General features: G+C 32.5%; 2 protein-coding genes across 3 annotated transcripts in view; one reads left to right on the top strand and one right to left on the bottom strand.

Moving 5' to 3' along the window:
• The window catches only part of LOC130443015 (rho GTPase-activating protein 100F), an 83,142-nt gene that overhangs the window by 42,653 nt on the left and 22,070 nt on the right, over positions 1-18,419 (top strand). For both annotated transcript variants that reach the window (XM_056777458.1, XM_056777459.1), the window contains exons 7-19: positions 5,037-5,375; positions 7,044-7,238; positions 7,303-7,482; positions 9,982-10,113; positions 10,531-10,640; positions 12,889-13,064; positions 13,125-13,257; positions 13,833-14,039; positions 14,187-14,354; positions 14,416-14,483; positions 15,931-16,129; positions 16,232-16,350; positions 17,824-17,959. In XM_056777458.1, the coding sequence (XP_056633436.1) occupies positions 5,037-5,375; positions 7,044-7,238; positions 7,303-7,482; positions 9,982-10,113; positions 10,531-10,640; positions 12,889-13,064; positions 13,125-13,257; positions 13,833-14,039; positions 14,187-14,354; positions 14,416-14,483; positions 15,931-16,129; positions 16,232-16,350; positions 17,824-17,959 (2,162 nt within the window). The remainder of the gene's footprint in view (positions 1-5,036; positions 5,376-7,043; positions 7,239-7,302; positions 7,483-9,981; positions 10,114-10,530; positions 10,641-12,888; positions 13,065-13,124; positions 13,258-13,832; positions 14,040-14,186; positions 14,355-14,415; positions 14,484-15,930; positions 16,130-16,231; positions 16,351-17,823; positions 17,960-18,419) is intronic.
• On the bottom strand, positions 721-1,952 carry LOC130443016 (uncharacterized). The gene is made up of 3 exons (XM_056777460.1): positions 1,835-1,952; positions 1,477-1,654; positions 721-1,385 (listed from the first exon to the last, which is right to left on the bottom strand). Exons 1-3 carry the CDS (start codon positions 1,891-1,893, stop codon positions 1,311-1,313), a joined length of 312 nt encoding a protein of 103 aa, XP_056633438.1. The 5' UTR covers positions 1,894-1,952; the 3' UTR covers positions 721-1,310.

Genomic DNA, 18,419 nt, shown 5'->3' with positions numbered 1-18,419 from the left:
TTAAAAATATCTCGAGTAATTTTAAATGCTCGAAGCTAGTTGCCACATCAAATTGTGAATGAAACAAAAGTATTATGCAAAATACTTTCATTTTGCTAACATTTCAAATTCAAATATTGTTGTTTACCAAGAAAATATAAATACCTGAAATTATGTGACAACCAGGTCCGACCACCTAAATTTCACAATTAAATGGTTTATATAAGATATAAGTAGATGGAATATTGTAACACAGGATGATAATTATAATTTTTATTTAGTTTTTGACATTTTATAACTATATCCACAAACAAAAAATTTTCCTTCACACTTTAGCAGGCTTAGGACAGGAGATGTTGGTGTGTTTAAAAAATGTTTCTGTTTGTACATGGTATATAAAAAACTGATTTTATAACCATGGATAATTAATGATTACCGTTGTCTTTCTTGCAGCTTTTTCTATATTTAACATATGCCATATTCATCACAACATCGTAGTCTTTATATTGTAGAATTTTGCCCTTAAAAATTTTATTAATAATACCTATGTAATGAAAGATGCATATGTTAAAACTATTATTTACAAACATATTTACATAATCCTTATTATCTGAACAAAATATTGAGAAAATGGCGATCAAATCCTCCAAATGAAATATTTGTTTCTTTATGCCTAACGAATTGATTAACTGGGGCAATCTTTTGAAGATTTTATCAGAAAAACTTTTAAAAATATCACAGAATTTTGCTGAAGGCGCACATAAAATATTTTTTATGTTCCCTAGAATATATTAATGAATTTGCCTTAATTCGTTTGACAGTATTATATTTGTGCACAAGTGACATTTTGGATTAATACTTACAAGGTTCTTCAACAAGAGCTTGAAATAATCGCTTCCTTGTATACACCTTAACAGGTTTTTTTGTTCCCTCTATTGGGCTGTTACCAGTAAAGGTGCTGATAGAGGAACTAGTCCTTGCAATTGATTATAAAAAATGTCTCAATTAATCTCAATAGTAAAAGGAAATCAGTAAGCAAAAATAAATAATTGGACAACTACATTATAGAAAATATTCAGTGACATTTATCTTTCACCTAAATTATTATTGAATAATCCTTTTGGTTATTAATATGAAGTAAAAACATGAAGCCTATTCTCCAGATATTTAACACATTAATCCATTTCTCTTTGTTTTCAAATAATTACCTGCTTATAACTCTGTCCCAAAATGTACAATGATTCGAACAATTTAGCATCTTGATTACATGACTAGAAGATTTAACAGGTAGATTTTTGTGGAAATAATATACTACAATTCATACCTACCTATCAGTCTTTTTGGAGTTGAAAATGAAGATGGTTGCTCCTGTACCCAAAAAATATCATTTTCACCTTTTTCGTAACCTACAAACGAAAATGGCAATTCTTTTCCTCTGCATAACTTTTCACTAGGATTCATAAGAGGTTTATTATTACAGTAAATATAAGTACTTACCAGGTAAATGTAGAGTGAAAGTTTTTTTAACCTGCCATTGGGGTTTCTACAAATTTGTTCAAAACGAATATCACATATTCTATGTGATGATAATACTGTTTCTGCAAGCATCAACTTGGGGTTATTTATTCTTTGCAACCAAATTCTGCAAACGTCTTCATTCCTAGGAATGGAATGTCTATAAAAAAGTAAAATAAGGATAAAATCATTCAACATATTTAACCATTCAACAAATTGGTTTCGTAAATACAAATTAATGAAGTTAGGAAGAAAAGAGTTATTCTCGTATAGATATAAACTTGATTTCAATTTCAATTTAAATATTTTCATGTTGATAAATAGTAAATATTACTCTCACCTTATCGCTTGCTTATTCATGCATCCTGGTACACAGCAGGCCTTTACTCGTTTACTCATATTTGAGTAAGTAAACACAATTCGTAACAAATAACAAACTTTCAAATGCACAAAAATGCAAATAGCTAATAAACAAACAATATAAAACACCTTTGCATGATTGCAACTTAGTTTCAGTATCCAGATTGACAAACATTCAAAAATAAAAACACCAAAAAGTAAGCTTTTAGATGTAAACCTATAATATAGATGGCGTTAAAAATCGTCCTGAACTTCTCCTATTTCAGTGCACAGGCCCTGTTAGTAGCTATGGAGAATTGGCCGGTAAATCAACGCGTGTTCGCCGTAACAGCTTACATTGAAACGAAGTCTGTTATTACGATCCAAAAACGATTTCGAGTTGAGTTTAATATGCCAAGATGTGGTCGCCTTCCATCGCGGAACATTATTTTGTAATGGTTTAAGAAGTGGAAAGCGCATGGAACCGTCTGTGATAAGTTTGCCGTTTCTTTTCGTTCTGCAGGGGCTCTAAACTTATCAGATCGTACAGTGCATGATGATCTCAAGTTTCATCCGTTTAAAATACAGATTGTGCATAAATTATCCCCACAAGATGCATCTAACAGACTTGCATTTTACAGGGAATTCGTAAGATTGTTGGGCGAAGGAGAAGATCTGATGGATAATTTAATTATGTCGGATGAAGCTCATTTTTATTTATCGGGTTTTGTTAATAAACAAAACTTTCGATATTGGTGTACAGAACAACCAATGCAGTTGCATGAGAAACGTTTACATGCTGAAAAAATTACGGTTTGGTGCGGTATTGCAACCCTTGGGATTGTTGGACCGTGTTTTTTGAAGAGAACAATCGAACTGTAACCGTTACCTCGGAGCGATATTTGCAAATGCTACAAACATTTCTTACTGCCGAATTAAGTAGATTGAGAGTTGAAAATCACGAAATATGGTTTCAACAGAATGGGGCAACTAGTCATACCGTTAGAATAATTATGCAGTTCGTAAGGAATAAGTTTCCTAGGAGATTAATTTCCCGAAATGGAGACCTTGCATGGCCAGCACGTTCTCCTGACTTAACGGTTCCAGATTGTTTCTTATGTGCCTACTTAAAGTCTAAATAAAGTGTATCTAAACAAGCCTCGCACACTGGATGAGCTAAAGAACAAAATAGCTGAGGAGATAAGAAGAATTGATGACTTCGAGACGCAGTTACGAACCACGTCCGAGAAAATATTGAAAAATGTATTTGAGTTTAATGGTGGACATTTAAAATCTGTAATTTTTGAAATATAAAACTGCATTCAATGAGATTTTTACTTCTTTTACAACAAAATTTCTAATCATTACAGTGTAACGATTTGTTTAACTTATGATTTGATGATAAAGACATATACGAAGAGCGCAGAAAAACCGACAAATCTTCCCAAATTCGTAATGTTTTCGAAAAGAAGAAAAACGCATTGATTTTCGATTTTATTGCTCCGGGATCAAATGTTGCCCGATGCCCGTTCAAAGTCTTCATGAAAGAGAAGCCAGACAAATACGGAATTCTCATTAGAATGTTGGCAGATTGTGTAAAAAGGTATGTTTTGCAAATGGAAGTATATATATGGCGGAAAAACTGAAGACACTACACCCGCGTCAAGAGGTCCAACAACGATTGTGAATAGATTAATAGAACCACTCAAAAATACAGGACGCAACTTGACCACTGACCGGTTTTATACATCTGTCAAATTAGCAGAAGACTTGTACCAAAATTTTGGCATTACACTTGTAGGCAACGAAAACGAATCCCAGAGGAATTAAAATTAACAAAAAAACGAGAACTACATTCAAATGGTTTTACGTTTAATGATTCCGACGCAAAAATCAATACTGATAATTGATATTGCGTCCTTGAATGCCTACGCACTGTTTATTGGAAGCGTACCAACTTGGTATAACAACAAAACAGATTGGAGGCTAATCTACTTACAAAAACTAGGACTTAGTCTTGTAAAACCATTAGTTGAGCAAATATCAAAAAATATAAATGGAATTCCTAAGTACATAATTGGGAATGGAGTCAATACTTGGTAAAAAGTTGCGAAATCGTTCTGAACAACATTCGAGTGCAGCTCCAGAGGCAGGAACGACCCAAAAAAAATTTCAAAAAACTACAATAATTTGTAGCAAATGTAAACGTTTTTCTTGTGGGATTCATTCCCAAAAGCCTCACGTAAAAAATTGTAATTGAAATTTATCATTGAAATAAAAATTATTTTTTTTTTAATTGTATTTCTTTTTCAATAAATACTTTTCATTCGACGTTTTTGTTATTTATACATAATATTTTATTACTCCATACAATCTATAAACAGCGGTAGTACATACTAAATAGTTGGTGGCACTTTTTATCCAACCTTGGGACAACATGAAGCACACTTTTTGCTTTTTCAAGTCTTTTCTATCTACTGTTAAAATTTCAAGCAAATCGTTGCGTCTTGGTGGAAATCTGAGGTAAAAACCTTTGTTCACTGGACTATATAATAATCTAGTGAACGTCAGTCTTGTTTTAAATCAAAAAAGAATCTTAGTAGTAACAAAAAAAGGGTCGAAACTCCTCTCTTTTTGAGTTACTTTTCATTTTTAGAATTGTTAGGACATAAAAAGGAAACTAAACGTGGGTTGACGAGAATTTTCAGACATATTGATTACACAAGAAAGTGCTGGAAAGAATGATCTAATAATTCGTAAAATAATCCACGAGTCTATGAGGTGACGAGTGCACGAGATACTAGACATATTAGACTTTTGAAAAAGTGCTGTACATCGCAAAATATCTGAAAATTTGGACATGAGAAAACTGTGCATAAAATGAGAACCGCGTTTGCTCACAATGAAACAAAAACAGCATCGTGAGGATCTTTCTATCGAGTGGTTTGCCAGGAAGACAGCTTGAGAGAAAGCGAAGTACTAGTCGGATTAGAGATTTTCCTACTTAACAAAGGTTCTAACCAAGAAAACGAAAATAAACGACGAGGAAACAACCGCTACGACGATGTTGCATAGGATCTAAACCTCCAAAACGAGAAGACCAATTATGGTAGAATATCCTGGTGGAACAAACAAATAATAGGCTTTCATTGTCAATCATTATAATCAATAGAATTGGAAGTAGTTTTAAAAATTTTTTGCAGAGATTCTATTCGTCAGAGACACACGGGCGACGGTAGAGAAATGTCAGAATCGAGATCCAGATTGGGATTGGGTCTTTCGTCGTTAGATTCGCGACATTCGACGCAACAAACAGTAGACTCAAACGGTTTGGATTTGTTTTATAACAGCCGACCGCCCGACGCTAATTGGGGCTATCAACCACCTCCTCCTGTCATTACTGAACAACCTAAATCGAATATGCAACATTTTCAACCGTACGAAAGGAGTTATCCTAATACGCTGGAGAGTCTTGCAGAAAAAGTACATTCGTTCGGTATGAGCAGAAGAATGTCGGCGGGAGGACAACCTATCGGCACAAGGTAATTACATTATTAAAAATTTAATCAGTTACTATTCGTTTTTTATAATCAATTTCGCGTAACTGCGGTAAATGACTGTCTCTAACGTTCAACATCATTAGAACATTTAATATAATATTTACGTAAGTTTTCTTCGTTTTTTTTTTCAATTGTTTCTACGTAGAAAATGATGTTTCATCATCACTCTTTTATATATAATAATAAAACTTATTTATTTCTCAAATTTATGTATAATTTTGATTAATGACATCAGAAAGGATTAGCGGGAGGCGTATGGAATAGATTAAATAACTACAGACATGGTAAAAGTAGCAGAAACAGACAGTTTTTATAATAATGGACAAAGTATAGAAGACGGGAGAAGCGCCAAAAGATTGGAATAAACCGTTGATATCTTTCAAAACAATTACCCATATGCGTTCATGGTTTCCTATCTATTAAAACACATAGGACAATCTTTTTTCTTGCCTTTTCGCAATATTTGCAGTTTTTTCCCAGTCTTGTTACATGTGTTGAAGTGGAAGGTCAGCGAAACTCATCTACGAGTTGACCGACTAATATCTTGACGAACTTCAAATGGGACAGTGGTTTTTGGCATCAGATTTTTTCCATAAACTTGTATGAAACGCTTTCATGGCACACATCTCCATTATTCAAAAGAACTTTTTCCTCCGCCCCTTAAAACAGTGTAATGACGCGTACCTATTGATTCGCGCGATCAACCATTCTTTGGATTATAGTTAAGCGTAACCACCATGTTAGATTGCATTTCATTCGTGACAATTCCTCCCCCAGTATAATGCTAGTTCAATATCTATCTGTATACATATGGTAACATTATGCATCTGGTACGTTCGACATTAAAAACCCTTTATTGATATGGATTAATCCCCTTGTTTTTTTCGTTACAGTATTTTGAAGATTTCTACATTCTTTTCTGTTTTTTAATTCCCGTCTATCTTCTTCAATTTGGTTTCTCCAGGTATTTCTTGGTTTGCCTCTGTCTCTTGGCCATAGAGGTATCCATTTTGTTATCCTTCTCATTATGTGTCCTGTCCAGTTTAGTCTTGTGCTTTTTTATACCTTAATGAATTTTTTCTTCTCAGTTCTCCTTCTAATTCTTCTTTTCTCCAATCTTCTCTCTCTATCTTCTATAATATTTTGTCAGAATATGGTTTTTCTTTCGATTATCTTTGGATCTTCTTCTTCTTCCTTTTCATCTATCACTGTTGCTCCCATAATATGGGAGAATATTCTACACATACCTAGCTCCGAGTTAGCCAAAACGTATAAGCCGATGCTCCATCTTGTAAACTGTTAAAAGCGAAGAGTGCAAATTGTTTTAGAATTGTATACATGCAAAAAAGGTTCACAGCTTCAAACGACTTGTTCCTTTTAATGTAGACTTCAACTTCGAAAACAAAGTAGAAGTCACACGGTGTAAACTCCGTCGAATAATGTGGGTGATCTAGCTCTGGGATGTTGTACATACTTCAGGCATCAGTTTTGTACATACTGATCGCATTTTAATATTTTCATTCAAAATTTGCCGCACACGTTCTTTGTCAAATCCTATAGAATCAACAATCGTACCAATATTTATCTTCAACAATTTTGGCGCGTAATTTTTGTATCAGCGCTGGTCTGGTTTACTTATGGTTATTACAGAATATCTTCTCAACAAAGTCCTTCCTCGCACTATTACGTGCAACATTCTGGTACGGGATCTCGACGTATCATGCCAAGATCAGGTTCCGATCAACATCTACCGCAAACGGAGTACTCAGACTACACAAGTATCACTCCGGCCGGAAGACATAGTCTGCTAAGAAGCAGCCTTAAATCAGGATCAACGCTAAGCAGGTGATATTGAGTATGAATATTCGAGAGAATTGGATAATTATAAACCATATACGTATCCTTTCAGGTATAATCAACGTTTTGTCGACCAAGCAGCCGTCGCAGCTCAAATCGCCCAATCGAAATACGGTACTACCGGGTCTCAATATGCAGCAACTGGTACTATGCGTAGAACCCGAGGTAGCCTGGATTATTCCAGTGATACGGAAGCTACTTCGGGATCTAGAGCTGGATATTATTATTACAAGTAAGTCGTTATTCATTCTAAATTTCTATTTATAAATCAAAGATTATTTTAATGTGATAAAATACGAAAACTAAAACAGAATAACTCCTAACGTATGCGGTAATTTCTAAATAAATGGAAATGATTAAAGTTTCTTCGTTTAGAGAATACAGAGCTTGTTTAAAGGCATTAAAACGTATGCCGTGATTAATTATCTACTTCCTTTTACATCTGCATTTGGTAAACTTTCTAACCGAATACAAAAACACTCAGTTTCCTCTGCGGATATGGCGTTGCAGTGCAAGCCAATATTTATTATAATAAATATAATTTTTAGAGCTTTTCAGAGTATATTACTTGTATTTTACGCCATTAAACACATTGTATCATTAATATTATGCTTATCATCGATTACTTTATTTATTTACTTATGGTTATTTATTTACTTATGGGAGTTAATAGTATCTACTGAACACACTGTTTGTACTACTACTACACCAACACTCACGATAACACTGTCTGACGCTCGTTTCTATAACCAAGTTATCGTCTACATAGACTGAAAGTGGACTAAAACCATCCAACAATTTATTATTGGATACATTTTTTAACTGATTTTTTCATAATTTGTATGTAATTTCATGATTATGATTGGCAGCGTGATCGGCAATAAGCTGTGTGCTCTTTGAACCTAACATCAACGGATCTCTTAGTCTGCCCAATATACATCTAACTAAATTTGGTCTAATATAATATTGAAGGGAGGAAATCCCAACATATGTATTAAAGTCTAATACCGTATACAAAATACTAACAAGATTAATAAATGAAAGACTGAAACAGATTATGGATACAGGGGAATATCAAAAGGGTTTTGGACAAGGAAAATAAACAGTACATACTATAAAATTAGTGTTCGAAAAAGCTATGAGCACAAAATTAATATGCAAATGCTTTTCATCGACTTCAAACAAGCATTCGACAGTCTGAAAATGAGGACGATTATAAGGGACATGAAAAAGTTACAAGTACCCCAAAAGTTGATTGGTGAAAATGACTATGCTAAATTGTTGTCGAGGCTGCGAAAATATGTGATAAGCTGTGATTAAATAGGGATAAAATGTTAGCTGACAACCCACAAAAAATACAGGGTCAAAAGAGCTCAATTTGAGCGGCTACAATTCTCAATAGAATGTATAGCCTTGTATATATAAAATGGCGAATCTGAGAACATTAGAATAATCTTATAAATAGAGAAAGTAGTATTAGAACAAATCAAAATATATTAATAACAGGAAAGCATTTGAAAAATTGAAAAAAAAAATGTTTATTTATCACGACAATTGACATTGACAGTTATGACACATTTCTATTGCACTGGCTCCATGATTGGTAAGTGGTAGAACTAAATTTATGTTGCCGAAATTTACATACAAGTTGACCTTCTTATTGGGTATGTTTCGTTATATAGTGGGATTTGTAAACAAATTTATGAACCACTCCGATAAAAATTCCATTCAATCTCAATGTATAAACAAGAAGAAAAGGTACCAGAGCAAATTTCTCTTGTTTTTCATTTTGATTTTGGAAAAAGATGTTTCCAAATAGAGATTTTTTAAACCTGTGACGGTTAATTAACCAATTCTCTTATCATAACTGTTAAGAATCAAACGGCATGTACTTGCAATTATTGTTCGAGGAAAAGGGTGGGCTGGTGGGAAAATCTAGTATAAAATAGGAAATTCAATTAAAATTAATAGGTTTTAGTCTCTGAAGACGACAACTTGGTTATCAAAATGCGTGTCAAACGATGTAATTGTGAGTGTTGGTGTAGTGTAAACAGTGTGTTCAGCGTGAATATCGCCAACGGTTCCAAAAACTCCTTAGACGTAAAAATGTATTTTCATTTGAAGATGAAGAATCTTAATTCAACTTATTCTCATTTCAAAAAGTGAATGTATCGTGTGCCTCGTCATACGACATTCCACTACCCCCTGTCATTCCGACAGGTCTCCATCGTGTTTCGCTATAAGATTTCGCCTGTAATCTCGTTTCTCTCCTCCCAGCTCTATGGGGGAATACAGGAGGGTTTTTCTCCTTGTTGAGGCTTAAAACAGGTAGCTGTACACCCTTGGTCGTGGTTTTTTGCTCATTGTAATGTATAGCTCCAATCCAAGTGGTTTCCTTTTTGAATATCCCCAAAGAAAAACTCGTCGTAGAGCTCATTCGAGTTGTAGGATCTTTTTTTGTTTTTTTTTTCCCAATTTTTTCAAGTCAAATTTCAGTAGAAAATTATGTAAAGAATATTTTAACAGCTTTCAGACATAACCACAAAACTTTTTTATATAATAGAGAATAATAAAGCTGATAAGGGGTGGGTAATTTATAACGGGTAAACCTGTCCTCTTATAATCCGATAGACTTTGTTTCCAACTAGAAACGTGACCTTAGTTTAAATTAATTATACTCGAAGATGTAATAAGCGTCAACGAAGCATTAAGTGCAATTTCTTGTTTCAAGTCGTAATCAGGGAGCTGCAGGAGGTATCCCGCATAGTACAATACCAACATTGGGACGTCAAAATTCTCTAACATCTCAAGATATTACCACTAAATTTAATTCTTTACCTCGAGACACCAGGGCGGCAACAAGGTAAGATTATATTTAATTTCATATCATATTCAAATTAAAAGCCCTTAAAAGTTTTTGATTAAGTATTTGAGGAAATAAATTACCTAAAATATAAATAAATGAAGAGGTTTCCAATAATCGGACTACTGTACTCGTTGGAAGTTGAAACTATTAATAACACATCAATAGAAAAATTAGGGTAAGCAATCTGTTAAGTTGATGAAACTTCAAGTATCTAAGGGACATATGGAATCGCTTAACTAAGACGTTGGTTCCCGTCAGGAAGCGGCAACATCTATACAATATTTAAAACTGATTATCTACGTTTTACATGCTTTTTCTTAGTGTTTGATGTAGTTTGAACTTGAAAACGAACAGTTTGAAAAGTTATATTGTATGAAGTAATAATTATATTTCGGAATACTTTTTCCCCACTAGATTGGCAATGAATAAAAGATTCGGTGATAGAAGCGTGTCGCTTATTCAAGACGAAGCTGACGGGGCACTTTCAGCACCCGAAATGCCTTCCTCCATACGAAGAGATAGAGGTAAGCGGAAAAAAATTGATTTTTATTTACAGAAACATACAACTGAATTATAATGATGAAATGTATAGTTATTAAATTGTGAATAATGTTTAGTGAACATATTAAGTTCTTTTCAATCAATTGATATACAAATTTTCAGCTCCAATGATCAGAAAACTTACACGATGAATATTTTTAGGTTATGTCATTATCTCAGTTGAGAATTCAATAATCTCTCCCAGATGTGTTTTGTCAATATATTTGTAAGACGATTTTCAAATTAATTGAAATAAACACATGTGTTGCTCTAAGAAACAAAGATTTTATTTCTATTATAAATACATTATATAAATGATAATGATTAATAAACTATTTTATATTATTATATAACTATATTTCACCTAGAAAACGAATTTAATTTTTATTTCTTCAACTAATCAATCAAAATTGACACTTGTGACAGTGACATTTGTGACATCCATGACAGATATATCACAGGCATCATCACCCACAGATAAATAAGTCAAAATTGACACTTGTGACAGTGACATTTGTGACATACATGACAGATATATCACAGGCATCATCACCCACAGATAAATAAGTCAAAATTGATACTTGTGACAGTGACATTTGTGACATCCGTGACAGATCTATTATAGACATCATAACCCACAGATAAATAAAGTAAACCATATTAAAACTAAAGAAATCCTATTTTTTTACGTATTTTCTTAAAATTTTAATCGCCATTTTTAATTACGCACGTTGTCATAAATCGTCGACTTGATGCAAAAAAATCCCCCTCTCGTTTCTGAGTTATAGGACTTTGAAACTACAAAATCAAAACTTATGTTTAACTATTTATTCTAAATTATACATTTGAACATTATGTATTTTCATTGGATGATTACGTACGTCCATGTTGTGTGTTTGACGGAATAAGTAAATAAACACTATTATCTGAAGGTCAGGGGCGGCTCATGCCCAATGGTTAACAATCCGTAACTTTTACAGGGACAAACTGTACAATCTAAAGTTGGTTTAATCGATTTTTTAACACAAATTTACTTTTATTCAATTGCATAAAATTTATGATTTAAGAGATATGTAGATTTTTTAGTCGGTTCCCATGCCATGGAAACCGTTCACCATTAATTAAAATACATTCTGAAGAAAATTATCATAAATTGTAATTATTTATTGAAAATACGTACAGAAGGTATTAAAACACAATCAAACATGTCTAATTGACTTGTATACTGTTGAATATCGTGTTACTTACACAGGAAAAAAATTTAAATGTAAAAAAAATTAGTTGGTCAGCATATAACTTCTACACACGTTCTCCTAAATTGAATACAATGAATTCATGTTTTTGGGGATATCTTAAAAGCTTGACAGAATCTTGGAATGCTCTTCCAAGTTCAAAGAAATATCCTCTGTGAACTCCGGAAGTGTCTAGCTTTAAAGACTTATAACTCAGAAACAAGGGGTCGTATGAGAATTTTTTTATGTCATTTATTCACACCCGAATTTTTTGTCCATGAATACTTAGATTTCCATTATAAATATTAAAATTGGCAACTCCGCAAATACATTTTATTCATTTTCAAACGCAACATTTGATAGCTGCACTCATGGTCATCAATAGGTTTAATATTAATTATGAAGTATGAAGATGTGAAATGTCTTGTACTAATCATATATAAACAAAGAAAAGAGATGTGGTGATGGCAATTTTCATATATAACCTCAAAATCTACGAAACAATAAGGTTTCGAGGGGGTTTTGAACCCATATCACCCTTCAAATTTTTCTATACCTTACAATCAAATTAGTATTGTGAAAACTTGATCATTTTTCTAATTTTGAGACTTTTTCGAAAAGCCGATTGCGTTCTAATGTTCACAATGGTCCCTATTTTCGAAAATACACATTCTAAACCGTTTTCAAAATGAAAATTGTTTGAAACATTGCTGGCTTTTAACGAAACCTATTAACACTTTAGTCTATGCGAATATTGCTGTTTGTTAATATTATTTGAACAGAATTCACTTTCTTCTTCATTAAAATCACAAATTAAAGTCAATGGAGTTAAGATATGGAAAAAAATAGGTTAGGTACGTTATTGAGATTTTGCGCATACGTTTGCATTGAAATAATTCATCCTCAATAGATTTATAATTGATTCAATATTCGATTTACCACTTTGTTACACTCTGTATAACATAATAGGCAAAACTATTATTAATTTTCATAACTAAAGGAGGGATACAGTCAACTAGTGTATTCTCTTCAGATGAGTATAGGCAATGGTTGAGTCGAACGCCATCGACTTCCGCCATCTATGAGCAAATAAGAGCATCTAGAGATGTTTTGAATCAACAACGAGCTGCCAGATTCACATATAGCGCTGAAAATATACATGACGCTTTGAAAAATGTAAGTGGATAATTAGCGGCGCTGAAAATTACGAAAATTTTATTTTGTTATCGTGTTTAGATGGAAAGCGGTTTGTACAGTGGATACGGTCGTCCGGGAGCAACTGCAACACTTGATCGACATTTTAATAGATCCCAAACATCTAATATACCAGCGAGGTCTTTATCAATCCAACATATCACGTCAACACCAGGTAAAAATAATATTTTCCATAACTCGTTAAACTGTTTGATATATAAAATTTTTAGAAACACCCTGTATATATATATATATATATATATATATATATATATATATATATATATATATATGAGAATTATTTATATAATACGTGAATAAAAATTAGAACTGTTCCGTCTAAAATGATTGTCCCACCTCTAAACAATTTCAAGGCCGACTCGAAAACCCCGTACATTAATTGTAATATTATTATAACCGGAAAATTGAAATTACGCGTTTAAGGGACGTTATTGTTGCATTATGCCTTTCAGTATTTCTATTGATGTCATTTACATTATAATATTGTTGTTGTAATTGCGAAATTTCCAGTAATCTGTTACTACAAGAATAATTGTCTTAAATATAACATTATGAAGTATAAATATGACTTCTTCTTTTTTATCTCTGAATAGCCTCGTTCATTTTGCTCGACAGTTAGCTTTAGAAATACATAGAAACAATTGATCATGTAACATCAAGTAGACTGTTTATATTTTATACAGGATGATCAATATTTTTTCTATTATATTTTTATTTTTATTGAATTAGCTCTTAGTAATACGAGATCTCCTTCGATGCGTCGTATGAGACAACTTCTCGACCTAGATTCCGTAAGAACTGGAGCTCCCAGTCCGGTGCCGACACCTAGTGGTACACTTCCTCGAGGTCAAAGACAACTTGACATCAACCCTGCTGAATTTTTAAAATATAAAATCGATAAGCCGACGGGAATGGTCGGAGGGACCTCAATAACAGGTTGGTGCGGTTAAAAGGTTTTTTTTGAAAATATATCGATTAATATCGATATAATATCGATTAATCCGCGATATCGACTATAGAAAAAATTTTCATCCAAATAATAAAAAAGTTCTTAATCTGTCTCCATCGAGTAACTTCTTGTAGGTCTATCTCAACTAGCAGCAGGATCGGTAGGTTTAGCTTCCGACGAGCCCATCAGCGGTATGCTTTGGGTCCATTTGCTTGCAGGAAGAGGATTACGTCCATCTACGGGTACTTCAACGGCAACTACTCCTGTTACACCCAGCGGAGGTGCACCAACAGCTATCACAGGTGAACTTTTCTTCTGAATAATAGATTTTGAGGTTAATATAATTATTATAATTTGTTCAAGGACCAACAGCTATACGAGATCTATACTGTGTTTTGGAATGCGATCGTGTACATAAAGCTAGAACAGTGGTAAGTTGATATTCAATTTCCCACCCTGTATATAACTTTCTTTGTCTTGTCGTATGCTACCAATTTTTTAATTAATATTAAAATAACATTCCGTTAATATTTTGACTTGAAATTTTGCATACTAACGCGCTCCTAATGAGAATGCATGATCAATTCAATCAAAAAATAATCCACTAATTAACTAATTAATTTAATTTAAATAAACTTTTTTTGTTCAAAGTTCTATTCATTCATTTAGTACTCCGTCCGTCTTAACTCAATAACCTCTTCCAAATATCAAATGTGAGCAACGTTGCCATAAGTTATTCAAAGGAATTATTTCTAACTACTCCTGATATGATTCTTTTCCATAATATACGAACTCCTGTTGACAATATATCCATCAGTTTAAACATCTATAAATTGATTAATAATTATTTAATTATGAAGAATATTGTTCTTTTTAAAACTATTCAGTTCAGTTTTTAATTCATTTTGATTTGAATGACCTTTCTGTGTTGTTACATGTGAGCAGTGTTGCCACAAGTAGCTGAACCCGTGAACTCTGGCTCTTTTCGATCGAAACTCCTCATCATGAAATTCTTTGATCCTTTATGGATTTATATAACATGAATATAATGTCTGATTAGAATTTTTTACCTGCTTATTCTAGAAATTTAAATTTACTTTTTAACCAAAAATTTTTTTATGATTCTTATTATGGTCACAGAAATTTTCTGTATATAGCAATTTCAACATATTTCAAAATGGGTGATTCATTATTTTTACAAGAAAAGACGAATAACATTAGCTTGAAGCTTTAATGAAAAAGGTTTTATTCAAATAACCGAAATGTCTTAGTCACAAGCTCCCTTCGTAATTGATACAAGTTAGTGGCAACACTGTATGTGAAGTATTAATAACCTCTTATATTGATGTTCATAGGAATATTATAGAGAAAGATTTGCAACATTCTTCAATTTTGTGTATTTACTATTGTTAGCGTCAAATTTACCATAAATTCATTAGGAACAAAATAATGAAAGTGTGATTTTTTTATGATATATTATTCAATAGAAATAGAGGAAACATTACATTTATAAATACTTTAGACAATCCATGATTGCTGGAATTGTCACGAGCGTAGTAACGTAACGCTTTTAAAAACTGCCATCATGGCTGAGCAGTGGCGTACTGATGACTTTTATATTAAATACATAAATATTTTTAGTTTCAGATGATTATTTAAAGTTCATAATGAAAATTTGTTAATTTTAAATTATACAGCGGAAATCTCAAAATTGTTTTTATTAGTAATTTCTCATAATTGTGACCTTGGCAACTTTTCAGATTGCGTTATTATCAACTTGAGGTCAGATACATATAAATACTGTTTGACGCGCGTTTCGATACCCAAGTTATCGTCTTCAGAGACCGAAAATAAAAGTATATTATATTTTATTTTCAGGTACGAACTGGAGATTTAGTTTTCGACTGGGACGAAAGTTTCGAGCTCGATTTAGTTAATAATAGGGAATTGGATTTGTTGATTTATTCTTGGGATCCTCAATACAGGCACAAATTGTGCTATAAGGGTTCCGTTTATTTGCCCACTCTGCTCAAGTCCGGTCCTATACACCAATTAGCACTTAAAATTGAACCGAGAGGTAAATTGTGATTTCTTTCATTATTATCTCAATTTTTAACAATTATTTTCACAATAAATATTTCTTTTGGTCAAAAAGGACTAAAAGCTTAATTTTTCTCAGGCACATTATATTTGAGACTGAGACATACCGATTCCCAGACTTTGTATCGTAGAAGATCTCTTTCAACGTTACCTCTATCTAGAACGACGCCGCTTTTTGGTGTTGATTTAGAAACTGTGGTAAGTTTATCAATTATATTTCTCATAGCGTTCGTTTGACGTCAGACACAGGCAGTTTCTCGCGTTGATCGATCATGTACCGTCAAATTACATACATTTTTCGGTAATCGTGACGTAATTTCAAATTATACAATTTTATTTTAATAATAGGACATAAGCTATCTGAAATTAGATCTTGAAAACATACTTTTTTCAGTTCATTAATTTTATTTTTGAAAATGACAATCGATTTGGCATCACTGCATCACACATCAGACGTAGGCAGTTTTTCGCGTCGCTGGGATACCGTGGGAATTGATAAACGTCAGAGTAATTCTGACGTCATTTCTAATTATCGTGGGTTTTTCTTTTATTTATCAGAGGTTTAAGTCTGTTCTAATGTCAGGACACAGAGTCACATTCTAAAATTAGATCCTACGAAGCATAATGTTTTTAAAAATGACAGTGGCGCGTCATACGGATGCATTTTCTTGCGTTGTTCGACGATTAGTAGTAAAAACGTCAAAAAACTCCAACTAGATGTGACTACTAGGGTGGGCAAAATAATCGATTAATCGAAAAATAATCAAATAATCGAAAATAATCAAATAATCGAAATATATCGATTAATCGGAAAATATAAAAAAATCGATGTTAATCTTGAGGTCGTTAAACAATTATTTCAACATAATTCAATATCAGAATCTTACTTCCAAATATCTTCTGTAGGTTCATTATTTGGTTGGTTTTTATTGGAAATCAAACCATAATGTCTTCTGTATGTTTCTAGTGATTTACTCGCTCTTTATCTTGTTTTTTGTAGGAATCAAACCACAATCGTTCTTTTGAAGATTATTTTGGATTGATCGATTATTTTCTATTGATCGATTATTTTCGATAAATCGATTATTTTTGATCATTTTCGATTAATCGATTTATCGAAAATAATCGATTATTTTATATTATCGATTATATTTTTTGATACGTGTCACTGCGTGATACGTCAAATTAAGGTATTTTCTTGCATTAATTCACGATTAATCGTGAAAACCTCAAATTATTTCAATTGGTTGTCACTTCTGAATCCTATGTCTTACATAGGCACTTTTTCGCGTAGTTAGGACATAGTACAATAAGATTAGACTAATTTTTCAGAAACTTTTAACGTTATTCCAAATTATTCGTGAGTATTTCGTATACTCAACAATAAGAAACGCTGTTTGTAATTATTAGATTGTGAAACTCATATTTTTTTTTTTAAATATGACAGTCGGTTGATATCGCTGCTCGATACGTCAGATTAAAGCAGTTTCTTACGTTGTTCGACGATTAGAAGTCTTAAGTAAGACAGTTTTTCGCGTTGCTCAATCACCGTACTATAAAATTCAAATGATTTCGATATTGTTTCGAATTTTTCGCGGCTTTTTCGTTATATATTTCCTACAAGGTATACTGAAAAATGTAACATAATACAAAATTGGTGATGTCTTAAAGGTAAATCGAGAAAGTAAGACTGGTGGTGTACCCGGAGGAGTAGCCACGGGTTTAGTATCCAGTAGTCAACACAACATTCCTATTATAATAAAAAGATGTGTTGAAGAAGTAGAAAGAAGAGGGTTGGATATAATTGGTGAGTACATCGAAAATCATAGAAAAAATATTTTCAAATATTAATTTTTCTATTCATTACAAAGCTGTGAAACTGCCGTGAAATAACTTTTTCGAAATTCTGTTGTTGTTAATTGAGACATTTCCAAAAACGAATAAATTAAATATTATTAAAAATTTTTTATTACAGATTTGAATAATTATTGGTTTCTGGTGATATTAAAAAAGAATGAAATTTTTGTTCTGAATCAACAATGTACGTTCATTTAAACGCTGAATTAATCATTAATAATCGATATATACACTTTTCTTTTTACTTGTCACTGTCTCGACGTTTGTTATCTAATTGTTGAATGACTTACGACTTTTATACTTTCGCTTTATATATTAAAAATGCCTTCTCGTATTTTCAAATTCTTGAAATCTCCAGAGTGCCGTGAACAAACAAAAATCCTTCTTAGAAACTCTTTATATAAAAAAAA

This window comes from Diorhabda sublineata, chromosome 4, assembly GCF_026230105.1.
Source record: "Diorhabda sublineata isolate icDioSubl1.1 chromosome 4, icDioSubl1.1, whole genome shotgun sequence".
Lineage (NCBI taxonomy): Eukaryota > Metazoa > Arthropoda > Insecta > Coleoptera > Chrysomelidae > Diorhabda > Diorhabda sublineata.
Note: the sequence above shows the minus strand (reverse complement) of the source record. Positions and strands in the feature narration are given on the sequence as shown.

Bases quoted from the DNA above. Each gene is read 5' to 3' on its own strand.
- LOC130443016 (XM_056777460.1), bottom strand. From the start codon at position 1,893: ATGAGTAAACGAGTAAAGGCCTGCTGTGTACCAGGATGCATGAATAAG. The intron at 1,655-1,834 runs GTGAGAGTAATA...ACTTTTTTATAG, and splicing joins ATGAATAAGCAAGCGATAAG to ACATTCCATTCCTAGGAATG. The intron at 1,386-1,476 runs GTAAGTACTTAT...TTTCGTTTGTAG, and splicing joins TTTCACTCTACATTTACCTG to GTTACGAAAAAGGTGAAAAT.